Here is a 12,794-nt window from a genome sequence, read left to right as displayed (position 1 = left end):
TAAAACTGGAAGAACTGGCCGATACACCAGGTAGTTGTGCTGCTGTTCAGAGGGACCCTGGCAAGCTGGGGCAATGTGCCAAAAAGAATCTCATGAAGTTCAACACAGGGAAATGCAAAGTCCTATGCCTGGGAAGCAATAACTCCATGTCCCAGCACAGGCTGGAAACTGACTGGCTGGAAAGCAGCTTTGCAGAAGAAAATCTGGGGTGTCCTGGTGGGCAAAAAGGTGAACAGAATTCAGCAGTGTGCCCCTGTAGCAAAGGCGGCCAACAGCGCCCTGGGGTGCATTATGAAGCGCATTGCCAGCTGGTCGAGGGAGGTGATCTTTCCTCTCTGCTCAGCACTGGTGAGGCACAGCTGGAGTGCTGAGTCCAGTGCTGGGCCCCCCAGTACAAGAGACATGGACATGCTGGAGCAAGTCCAGTGAAGAGCCACCAAGATGACTGAGGCACTGGAGTGCCTGTCATATAAGGAGAGGCTGCAAGAGCTGGGCTTGTTCAGCCTGGAGAAGAGAGGGTTTGGGTGGCTCTTATCAATGCATATAAAGACCATGGAGACAAGACTCTTCTCAGGGCTTTCTAGTGACAGGACAAGAGACAACGGGCACAAATTGAAATCCAATAAATTCCTTTTAAGCATAATTTTTTTTAACTGTAAGGGTGATTGAACACTGGAGCAGGTTGCCCAGAGAGGTTGTAGAGTCTCCATTCTTGGAAACATTCAAAACCCAACTGGACACAACCCTGAGCAACCTGTAGCTGATTCTGCTTTGAGGAGGGGTGTTGGACTGGATGATCTCCAGAGATGTTTTCTAACCCCAGCTATTCTGTTTCTGTATCATAATGGATCTCAAATGGAACTAGATACCTGTGGATGGTCAGTTAAACCGCTGTTTTTACTCTGAGATTTTAATTTTTACTCCTGGAATTCATCCCAATTGTTCTGGCTTCAGAACTTCCTATGAATTAACAAAACTTAAAAAAAAAAAGATGTTATTGAAATACCACTAAGTTTTGAAAGAAGACTTTTGGACTGATACTGTATTACGATTTGCCTCCCTTCAGACTGCAAAGACAGTTCTTTGCATGTGTCTTCTGAAAGAAAGGTTTATATTCCTATCTCAGAATCAAAATCATCTATTTCTTGGATAGAGGGTAAAAATGGTTTGTGGCAGTTTGTGTAATGGAAACCAAAGCTTTCAGTTTCCCAGTCAAGGGAAATTTCCACTTATGTAGAGATGAAGTGGTGCTGTACATGACATTAAGGGAAAAGTAAACTCACTTGGAGAATTTTTCTGAAGAAGCTTATATCTATAGCATTGTCTCTCATTTTACCATTGCATTTGTCATTTAGTTGGTGTTGCGTGCCAATTACACAGTTAATTTATTTCACATTCATCCAGGGTTTGTATCACTTCATAAGTGGAAAACTAAAACCAAGCTTGTTAATATTGCATATTTTAAAATGACTGTTGTTGCAAGTGGCAAGAATAAGATCTGCTTCATTATTATGAAATTTGCTTTAATTGTTAATTTCTACCATGTTGTTCAATTAATGCTTGTGTTTGTGTATGTTAGGATTTGAGAGGTATTCCAGCTGTTGGGTAAGGACAGTTTTCATTAAAATTTCTAGAGTCCAAAAATCAATTATGTTATCACAGAACTTTCTTTTGAAAGCTGTCTATTTCCACCTCTTTATGCAATTTGATCACTAGAGGTACTACTGCATTTGGAGAATATCTTTCCTAATAACGTTATGTCATTTATGTCCAATGTTGTGTGCATCTGGAAACACGAACTTGGAAATTCAGTTTATATTAAATAATATCTGATGCTGTGTTTCATTTTATCCTGCAAGATAATTTGTTTCACTTTGTTCTGCAAGATAATTTAAATATACAGACTCAAGTAAATAAATGACTAACTGAGAGGATGTCTTTGGAACATACTAGTTATAAAGACAAAATATCTTAATTTTGAAATGTAATTATCAGCAGACAAATAAAATTTTTCATTTTCAATTCATCCAGTGCTGCATTTCACCAACGATGAGAAGGCTAACACAGAAGTAATACCAGCAACTAATGCAAGAAGTATTTTATCTTTGTTTCTTTATGCCCTAAACAACAAAAAGAAATTATTGCTATTTAGTAAAAAGTTCAAATTCGCTTACTTTTTTTTCCTCCTCCGACTTGCTATTTTCAGTGTCTGCTTGAGATATTGTGCTGAAAAAATAAATCAAAAGGAAATATTAACTTTCTGATGAAACTTGCAAAATACAGCTTTAGAAATGTCTTAAAAATAAACAAGTTTTCACAGTAGCATCAATTCTTCAATATCTTTTTACAAAGCTCCTGTTATTTCTGAAGCCACAGAGTTAAGCTTATAGGAAGCATGTTACTCATAGTTCAGCCAAGTGTCCGAAGCTTTACATTTCAGTTCTCTGTACTGCTGCTACTTTACTGTGGATATTTTGGGAAAATGTTTTTTAAGGATCGGAGCAGAATAATTGAAATATTTACTTTTTTTTCGTGGTATCACAGTTTTATTATTGTATCTGAGATATTTAATATAATTCCTGGGCAAAAATCAGTATATGAAATTGATGGATAAAGGGAATACTCTGTAATTGTCACAGGGAGAAGGGAGCACGATACGTAAAACCAGCAGAAATGTATTGTTTATTGCATTTTTAACTCACACAACATAAAACTATGTAAGAAAGAAACTGAATTGAATAGAGCTAAACCATGAAGTTTAGCTGTCATTCTGAGGACTCTTCTGTCTGATGCTCTAATGACAGAATGAAAAATTGTTTTGACTTTCATTCATTCTTTCAGAGTCTGGGAAACATGAATGTCCTGAGGGGTTTAGAAAATGGCATTTAGAAGAAGCACACACATAAACTGTAACAATCTATATAAATTTATAATTATTTTGTTCTAACTGTGTTGGTTTCTAAATATTGAAATATGGCAGGTCTCTGTTGGATTCCTTTTGCTTGACGGAGGTAGAGAGAAAGCTGCTTTGAATCATCCACCGGAGTTTAAGTGTCCAGAGAAGGGCAACGAAGCCCTATGATTCTATGATTCTATAAATGTATTATGTGTTATCTTTAGTCAAACTATTCACAAAGGAAATCACTAATTAAGCTATTAATAGATCCTTTATAAAGAATGGTATGTGCTGGGTTTTTTGATAGAAAATGAATGTAGGGTGATTCTTCTTTCCTGTTTGTGGAAAGATGCGGTATAGGTTCTTGTAGAGATTTGTTGTTTTGTTTCAGCATTTAACCATGAACCAACACAATTAGTTTCCTTTCCAAAGAGTCTCAAAATTCTTTTGTCTTTTTTTCATGCAGTTATCCTTAGATTGGGTTAGTTGGATTTGGAAGCATGGTGGTAGTTCAGTGGGTTTGTTTGTTGCTTATGTTCAGGTAACTTCTATGCAGTTAAGAGAAAGTTTTTACAGAGAAGGCGGGGGATAAGGAAATTCGGTTCTATTAGTTCTGTTATGTAGTCCCAATCCGTTGGTCATGTCTTATAGATCTCTTATTTTCCTGGTCTCAGATGGGATTCTTCATCAGTTTATTACACTTTGTAAATTCCTGTTGGTGACTCTTCATCTATAACAGCTCTATGGTGAATATTAAAATACTTCTCCAGAAAGTAGGACCACATTTCATTATATGATGTTGGTTGTGTGTGTAGGTATTATGTACATGTGTATGTTGAGGTGTGCATGTGTGTATTTATATGTATGTGTGGAAGGCTGGGTAAGAGGATGGTGAGATGTTTTTATAACTCTGTTTTAAAAACCATGGCTAAAAATTATGGAAGAGGTTTGGTTTTCTGTTGTAAGAAGATCCTGGAAACCAGTTAACCCTCCACTGATCAGAATCTATAGTGATCAGGTTTATTTATTCAGTGTTGTGAATTCTAAATTGCTTTTCTTTTTTTCTGTCTTTCTTCTCTGTAATTCACAGCTTTTGGAAATTAACTGGACTGGACTGACCAATCTTCTGGATGTACCAGGACTGAAGTGAGTACATGTAAAGCAGTGTTTGGTATTCCTTCATCCCAATAAACCCCAGAAAGTCTGAAGACCATCCACTAAATAATTTTAGGTTAAATTACTCTGAAATTGCTCAATATGCAGAAGGCAGTGATTTCACTACAAATAAAAATACATCAAAAGTGTATCTAGTAGGTCATGTTAAAACATTTTGAAAAGATAAATTTTAATCTGCTTTTTTAGTGTTCTCAGCCTTTCCAGAATCTTGTAAATTTCCTGTCTGCCATCTGCTAGGAAAGCAGAAGGACAAAGAGTCTGTATTTTTTACGCCAGTGGGTTCACAACATCTTGGGTTATGTTTTTGTATGCTGATACATCTCTAGTTGTTTGTGTAAAGCAGCTAGTTTATGTTAGTTGGGTATGCTAGTTAGTTAGAAATACCTTAAGAGAGTAATCAAATTAAATAAACTTTCTAATCTTGTCAAGTACTTATTTTTAAAGCTTTCAGTTTATTATGTGAAGGTCAAATGGAGTAGCAAAAAATATTGACCATATATAGCTAGAAAAAAATAACTTGGCTTATTCAGAGCTTTTCAAAATAGTACATGATAAAACCCCAGAGAAAAAAGCTGTTTTGAAGAATTGCAATCCCAATAAGGTTAAATCCATGAATATATTAATAATTATCAAGTTTTAGTAGTTACCCAGGGGCTTTTTAATATTGAGACAATGGCTAAGGGGATAATGGTGGATCTGATACACACTTGGATTTTGTGACTAGTCCTTTTATTGGATCCCATACTCTCAAGAGTTGGCTGACTCCAGAATTATTTTCTATTGTTTAAAAGCAAGAGTTTGAATTTAGGTATTAAATTAATCCTTTAGTGCTTGATTGCATGACTGAAATGGTTTTTGCTTTACTTAGACATGTGAAGCCATTGCATGGAATCCCAGTTGAACAGTTTGAAATTAGAACTTGCATTAAGTAGGTTAATGGCTTCAAGAATTGCTTATGTTTCAAGTCTGCTTAAGGCTGCCTCTGAGGAGAGAGGTTTTCTTGATGAGTGAGAAAATGGCTTCCGAAGTACAGCTCCTGAGTAATAATTTGCTATTTTGATATTACACTAATAAATTTCCATTTAGTACTTAAGCTTACTAGGCTCCTGGGATTGACATCATGCTACATATTTGCCTGACTGCAAACAAAACCTCAAATGTAAACAAAGTCTCGCTAAGTATCTCAAGTTTATCGTTTCCAGAGCAACCACACTTGGCCACATATCCATATAATGGTGCCATCTAGATGTGGTATAGTTTCTATAGTAACTGTAACTGAGGTGACTCATGCACTCCCTTGCCAAGAGATTTCTTCAGTGCTGTATTTGTTTTTCTTATCTGTATAGATAGATTGTATATTTTGGTAGGACAGCTTGACGTATTGTAGTTGTTATGAACAATGATGAACAAGAGATTGCTGCCACCACAGGTACCTTTTTCATCCTACTAAGGCTGTTGGCTGCACACTAAACTACTTACGTGTACTCTGTTTGCAAATGTCTTCTGTTAAATGAATTTGTGCTTTTGCTGCTGGAAGCTCCCATCAGCTGTTAACTTCCATTGCTCTTCGCGTATGATTCCGCAAGGAGAAGCACACAAAAGTAATTCATATTCCACCATTAGTATAGCTTACGGAGGAGTGGAATTAAAATCTCTGTGTGAGAAGGAGCCAGGCTGTGGCAATACTCACATGCTGTCAGGAGGGGATGTGGATGATGGGAAGATGAATTCTGTTATTGTTGCTTGAGATATAGTAAAAATAATCTATGCAGTCAGAGGTATGCTGTCTCTGCAGTATGAATAAAGGTGATGGAGAAAAAACCCCAGCTGTTTATTCTCTCACTAAAAATTAAGTAGAGCTAAATAGAGAGCAATACAGCAGAGTAGGTAACTGCCAGTTGTTTTTCTGCAATGGAATTGAGCTTTTGTAGACGTTTAGTACAATAAGCTATCTGAAGCATTTCACACTTCTCTTTTTGTGAACTGAAAAAAATAACTGGACTTAGAATCAACAACTTAGTTTTATGCTCTTAAGCAGCTGTTTATCGATGATGCATCAACACAAGGGTTTAAATAGATACATCTTTCCCTGTTGCTTGATCAGTGATTTGTCTCTGTTTTCCATAGATCAGACCTCTTAGTTTAAATAATAAAGTAATAAAAAAGACTGTCATTTTTGCCTTGTTTTCATGAAGAATACTTTCCAGCTGGGAGCATGCCACTTGGCTAATATTAGGTTAGATAAGTTTTAAACAGCTTGAAAGTGTCATGCTGTTTTAGAATTCATTTAATTCATAACTTAGTTACGATCTTAGGTATTCTTTTTCAGCTCCCTGTTTTTAAAGACATGGTGTCTGCTACCTCCTCTGAGTGCAGTTTCTCTGTGTAAAATTCTGTGACGTTCCATTAATGGTGGTTCATTTTTCATATTCATTTCTCAGATATTTTAGTGAAATTCAAGCATTTATGTTGGGGTAAAATTGTGAGACTGACCTTTGGAATCACAGAGTTGGGATTTGGTCCTAGCATAAAGGATTGTGAATCCTCCAAGTGACTGGGCTCTGTTGTGCTTCAGGCTGGTACTTTCTTTTATTTAAGGAGATTTCCTATAGCTCCATTTGAACATTAATCAATCTCTGAACCTCTTGCTTGTCTAGGATAGGTTTATTTATGCCTGTAGCTTATTTTATAATGTATGTGATTTTAACTAAATACTAGAGAAGAGCATGATAACCTTTCTTTCAAAGCAGCTCTGGTACCATTGCCTCTCTTGCACTACTCGTTTGCTTTCTGTGACCTAGGTCAGTTAGTTTTCTCCATTAATCATCTGTTCTTAAGGCATGCACTTTACTGAGCATAAAGGTAGAGCTTCTCTTTTTGCCAGGTAGGGACACTAACAAAACCATGAACAAAACAAATTTATCTGAACTGGATACTGGAGATTGGTCATCAGACTTGTATTTTGAAAAGTGTGATTGTTGCTTATGTAGTTACGATCACCTCAGCTTTTTTTTTTTTTCCTTCCATTTTAATGGTAAGACTGTTTGAGATGTTTATCTTAAATTTTTAGGTCAAGTCTAACAAAATAACAGGCTGTATTTTTTTTGGATCATTTTAGAGAAAGTTTAGCATACAGAAGTTGAAAACTTGATGTTCAGCAAAACGGAACTGAAAAAGTTTGAAAAGCAACATGTGTTACAATGATGACTAAAGGAAGCTACTTATTTTCAAATAACATAATTATCTTCCTGTAGTAGTTGTCTTAAGAATTACAGAAACTACAAACTTGTAGGCTTCAGTGTTCGTGTAGAATGAAAATCTTTGTAAATATGATTGGATAAGCTCTGCAAGAAAGGAAGGGCAATGAAGACTCCTCTAGGACAGCTGGGAATTAACTCACAGAAGCTGAGAGGAAGCTTTTCCTAGGAGCATTTCCTCTTAACCTTGTCCAGTGTTGCTTCTTTCAGAGAATAAAAAGAGGTCTGCACAGACCTTTCCATTGATCTTGATGCAGCTTTGAGTTTCTTCTGTTCCTATTGTACTGGATGCCATTAAAAAGTCAGCCATGTCCTATTATGCATCATAGTTCGTCTGGATTTACAGTGGAGGGGGGCAGACATGGGGGTGCAGGCTAGGCAGGTTGCAATTCCCTGGCAGGAAAGATCAATGTGATTTTGGAATGGACCAGATTGTATTTAGCGAGTTAATGTTACCCATCTTTACCATAGTATGTTTATTGCTCACCACAAAATTTTCTTTCCATGAATGAAGATGTAATGTATATTACATTTCACTGCAACTTTTGTGTTTTTATAAAGATGCTAGCTGTTGAGTCAGAGGTACTCCCAGCTGCAGATTCAGTCTTAGAAAAACTTCACAAGGTGATTACACACAAGTGTTTAATCTGAAAATGTTCTAAGTAATCAAACACCTGCATCTTACTTTCATAAAGACTGTAAAAGGGGAATCATAAAGCGTACTTAGGAGGAGAAATGGTTCATCCCTGAAGAAGCTCCACCAGCTTTAGCAAGAGTGCACATGCAGTTCAGAATATCTCAAGCATTTTTATGATTTTTCTCTCTGAACCTTTGTACATGCCCCTAAAATCTTGTCTAAAATACTTGTCTTCCGTGGTGAATTCTGCTACTCCAGTTCTGCCTTTTTGCCTTGTAGGTAATGTATGTAACCAGTGGTGTTGGTCTGACAACGTACTTATTTGTTGTCAGTTCAGAGCCAAACTGGGCCAACTCACAGCTTAGGAAATATTTTTTTTTTTTCCTGTGTTGTAGTGGGGCATGGGGTTGGGTTTTTTAAATGATTCATTACTGATATGATTGTACTGCCACTCCCTCGTTGCCAGAACAAAACCTGTTTTGCCTCTCCAGGCTATATTTTACTCGGCCAGGAACATGTTTTCTTTGTGTTTCTCTTTCAAATGATGGTCCTCCCAGCTCAAGAGGACAACTTGTTTCGTAACAATACAGGAATGGTTAGCAGAACTTTCAGGGACAGTTAAATCATCATTGAAATACAAAAGTAGATTAACAGTTAACATCTGTTTGTTTATGTGCAATGCAGGCAAGAAAACTTATGCAACAGCCCTTTACCCTGGGTGGTTTTAAAAGGCGTGGGGGTGAGGGGGGAATTTGGTGGTGGCAGGGAAAGGAGAACTTTATATTCATCTTTGTGGTTTCTGCTATTCAGTGTCAGCTGGTTCCACCTGGTGGCCATTTTTGGCAAGAATCCTTTTAAAATAAAGTGTTTTAAAAACCAGATGTGTCTTCTACCCTCCACTCCCAAAGGCAAATGTTTTTTCCATTTAGGTTGTTAAACAGCAAAAGGAGTATATTCGTGTGACATAACATGCATTTAATTCTCATGAAGTAACTGAGGAATATTTTCTCCAACAGTGGCTTATCAGATACAATAATATTGGATATAATATCCAACTACCTGGTCCTTCCAAATAGAATTACAGTCCCCCTTGTCAGTGAAGTGCAGATTGCTCAGTTGCGATTTCCTATACCAAAGGTAAGCATGTTTCTGTTCATACTAATGATTTGGCATTTAGTTTTTACTATAGTAGTAACTATTAAAGGTATGCACATCTGTGTGGATTTCTAAATATAGTTATCGCAGTAGCACAAGTTATTGTGAATCCAGTCACTGGAAATAATTGATTTAGTTTAGAAATAATTTCTGTGGAGTTAATATTTCGTAATAAGGCTAAGAAGGATATTTTTGTTTTGCTAGAATCTTAAACATACCACTTGTTAAAATATAGTTCAACAGTATAGGCTAAAACTTAAGTAGCACGTGCTTTATATTATCATTCCAAATTGTTGTTAATGCTCATCACTTGAAAGTTGTTACTACTTATTGCTACTCATTTCCAGTAGCATGGCATTTCTTGATATAACTGGCATGTTTCTGATTGTTGATGACAGTTTTTCTTTTCAGGAATCTCTTGAGTGCTAGGTCTGTCGTGTGTGTGAATCATCATTGATATCCCTCCATTTACAGTGTGTTGAAACTAAGTTTCATGTGAAGGAAGTGGCAATGGAAATTATATAACATATATTGCATAAACTGTGATGACATGGAGGCTTTCAGATTACTACATAAACTCATCTTTCCTTTTTCAGGGTGTTCTAAGGATACATTTTATTGAAGCTCAGGACCTGGAAGGGAAAGATACTTACCTAAAAGGGATTGTCAAAGGAAAGTCGGATCCTTATGGAATCATCCGTGTGGGCAACCAGATTTTCCAAAGCAAGGTCATCAAAGAAAATCTCAATCCAAAATGGAATGAAGTTTATGAGGTATAATCAATAAAAATAACTCATTGTGTGTTCTGTGAAGTTGTCTTCTAAAGTTTCTTTTGTTAAAGAAGATAACCTGGGGACTTCCTTGAGGAGCTTCTTGATGTCTCCCTTAAAAGCCCAAAGCTCTGTAACAAAAGCAGAAATTCTTCACTGATGTCTATAATTCTTTTGTTTAGACTAAGCATCATTAATTCTGAAATGCAGTCTAGTCTCTTAGAACCAACATTAGTCGATCGCTCCTGCAAAGCTCTTACACTTCTTCTACTCATTAAATTGCATCTTTATGTAAAGCATTTGCTTATTGATATGTTTTAATAGGCAAAGGCACTTCAATGTTTTACTGTTACTATGCCATTTAACAAAGCTAGTTAGTTTTACCACTGACAGTGCCATCTTACTGTACTTCCAGGCCTTAGTATATGAACATCCAGGACAGGAGTTAGAGATTGAGCTCTTTGATGAAGATCCAGATAAAGATGACTTCCTGGGAAGGTAAATGTTATGGAGAATATGTTTGTAGGTATTGAAAAGAGGTTTTGGTGTAATCTTTTTTTTCCTTTTGCTTTTTGCATTTTATTGCAGTTGTAGTTTTGCTATATTACTATATTGATAAATTCATTATCATTTTGAAATGGTGGTAGTAAGTAGTTCCCTAATTACTTCATACATGTCTATAAAAACGTGCTTGTGTCTGTATATACACATCTATATGTTTGTATATTTTTTTTTAAAAAATAAGGTAAGTATTGTGGGTACCCAGAAGGAAAAAGGTTGGGGTTGGTTTGGGGTTTTTTTTTGGTGCTGGGGTTTTTTTTGTTTGTTTGCTTTTTAAAAAAAAAATTTAGGAGTTGTACCCTATCTGCTTTAATGTTCGTAAGCTAGCACTAAGTCTTAATTATTTCTTCAGGCAAAGTTAATATAGCTTTATAGCTGTGTTATCTTCTTCATCTTCTTGTTTTTTAAATGGCTAGTTCACAGTTTATTTTTCTCTAAGAGCTGATCTTAACTATTTGGTTAAAGAAAAAAGTTTGCTGTAATGCCTTCGCAAACATTACTCACTCTTAGATTCCATAGGCCTACCTTTAGTGTTTACCCATAAACATTTCAGGGTTTTAGTCAGCTTCTTTCTCCAGTAATTTGTCACCTTTATTTCTTGCAGAGTTTTGGAGCTTCCCATTGTTGCTTTCCATACAGAGTAGAACTCCCTTATCTTTCGAGCTCCTTCTCTCTTACAGGAGCAACAGTACCTACTTCTCTTCTCATTAAAATAAAGAAGTAGGTAGTACAAAGGCTTCTTTTCTTTGCACTTCCCTAATCTTACACTGAAGTGGTGGGGGGGAAAAGTGGCATAATGTGTACATCAGTACTAATAAAATATAAAGTCATGGCAAGTTTTCATGCACTGGCATGCAGTTGTCTGCCCTGTTTAATTTTTAGCAGATTCCTGGTAAGTTTTTAGCTTGTGTGAACTAGCACTCTCCCACACAATGCTAAAGCATGGATTCGGTCATAGCATATGTCCAGGGGCTGCTTCCAGGGGGTAGTTTGGATGTGGTCACTGTTTTGAGTTTGGTCATATGTACATGAGCCATATTGTGCCAGTTGCCCTCATAGCTACAAAATGGGCTCTAGTATAGGCAGATTTTCTGTTATCCTGCATTCATCTTCATTCAGCCATTTCATTTCCTACTTTTTCTTCTCTTAGGGGCTAAAAGAATAGTATTCTGCTCTTTTGATCTCAGTGGAATCCTGGATACTCAGCAAACACAGGGTGGGGTTTGAGTTCTGTATTAGATTTTTTTTCTTCTTGGCTGAAATACTGATGGTTTTTTTCTTTTCTTTTTTCTAGTTTGATGATAGATTTAATTGAAGTTGAAAAGGAGCGTCTTCTAGATGAGGTAAGATTTCAGTAAATTTTGGTCTAAAAAAGCCCATCTGTTGTATTTGTAATTGTTCTTGTATTATTTTTTTCATGGGGTTAGTTCCTGTATATACCAACACAGTGTCCCATATATATCTCTGTGTGTGTGTATATATATATATGCATGAATAATTTTAATGCTATAGAAATAGATTCCCTGATGATCAGCACAGTGGTTTAAATGATATCTTAATTGGTGAAATCTGAAGAATAATGCCTGTCTTCTGTTTTAAGGTTACTAGTATGTAAATGCAAAAAATAGTAACTTAAATATAAGTTACTTAAGCTTTGGTGAGAGGATTTTCTTGCACAAGAACAGTTAATTGCCCTGTTTAACTATCATTAGACTTAGCAGGCTAATTTTTGTCCTCTACACAAGAGAGATTTCACAATAATGTTACGCAGGGTTTGTATTTCTAGAGCATCTTTACAGAACTTAAAGAATTCTCTTAATATTTGAAAAACTCGTTTGCTGTATAGCATAGAGGTTTGTGTGGCTGGTTTTGTTATTGTGTGTTGTAATATTTAGTGTGAAATAGGACATTTTAAACAACAGATCAGATCTTTTCAGCTTATGCAGACTTCAGCTCCATGAGATTTCTAGTAGAGCGTAGTATTTCCTAAATATCTGGAAGAGCCAATTGCAGTCATGTATTTGTTTGGTATCAGGTTATTTCACGTTATTTTGCTTAACTTTTAGTGGTTTACTTTGGATGAGGTGTCCAAAGGAAAATTGCACTTAAAACTGGAGTGGCTCACATTGATGCCAAGTGCTGAAAATCTAGACAAGGTATTAAAGGAACACATTACTTTTGTCCTAATCTTAATTGTTGTGGGGTGTTTTTTGTTACGTGGGTTTTTTTTTTTTTTCAATTATGTAAGTAATTTAATTTTCCAGCTGTTGTGAATTTGGATAAACCTGTAACTTTATTCCAAGCTGTTTGTCTTTAGAAATCTCAAACCAGTCATAACTGTC

At 36.1% G+C, this 12,794-nt stretch overlaps 1 protein-coding gene across 2 annotated transcripts in view; it reads left to right on the top strand.

The window, feature by feature from the left end:
- ESYT2 (extended synaptotagmin 2) overlaps positions 1 to 12,794 on the top strand; it is a 93,248-nt gene that overhangs the window by 57,805 nt on the left and 22,649 nt on the right. For both annotated transcript variants that reach the window (XM_075082389.1, XM_075082388.1), the window contains exons 7-12: positions 3,987 to 4,042; positions 8,983 to 9,103; positions 9,718 to 9,894; positions 10,307 to 10,389; positions 11,747 to 11,795; positions 12,519 to 12,608. In XM_075082389.1, the coding sequence (XP_074938490.1) occupies positions 3,987 to 4,042; positions 8,983 to 9,103; positions 9,718 to 9,894; positions 10,307 to 10,389; positions 11,747 to 11,795; positions 12,519 to 12,608 (576 nt within the window). The remainder of the gene's footprint in view (positions 1 to 3,986; positions 4,043 to 8,982; positions 9,104 to 9,717; positions 9,895 to 10,306; positions 10,390 to 11,746; positions 11,796 to 12,518; positions 12,609 to 12,794) is intronic.

This window comes from Phalacrocorax aristotelis, chromosome 2 (assembly GCF_949628215.1).
Source record: "Phalacrocorax aristotelis chromosome 2, bGulAri2.1, whole genome shotgun sequence".
NCBI lineage: Eukaryota > Metazoa > Chordata > Aves > Suliformes > Phalacrocoracidae > Phalacrocorax > Phalacrocorax aristotelis.
Note: the sequence above shows the minus strand (reverse complement) of the source record. Positions and strands in the feature narration are given on the sequence as shown.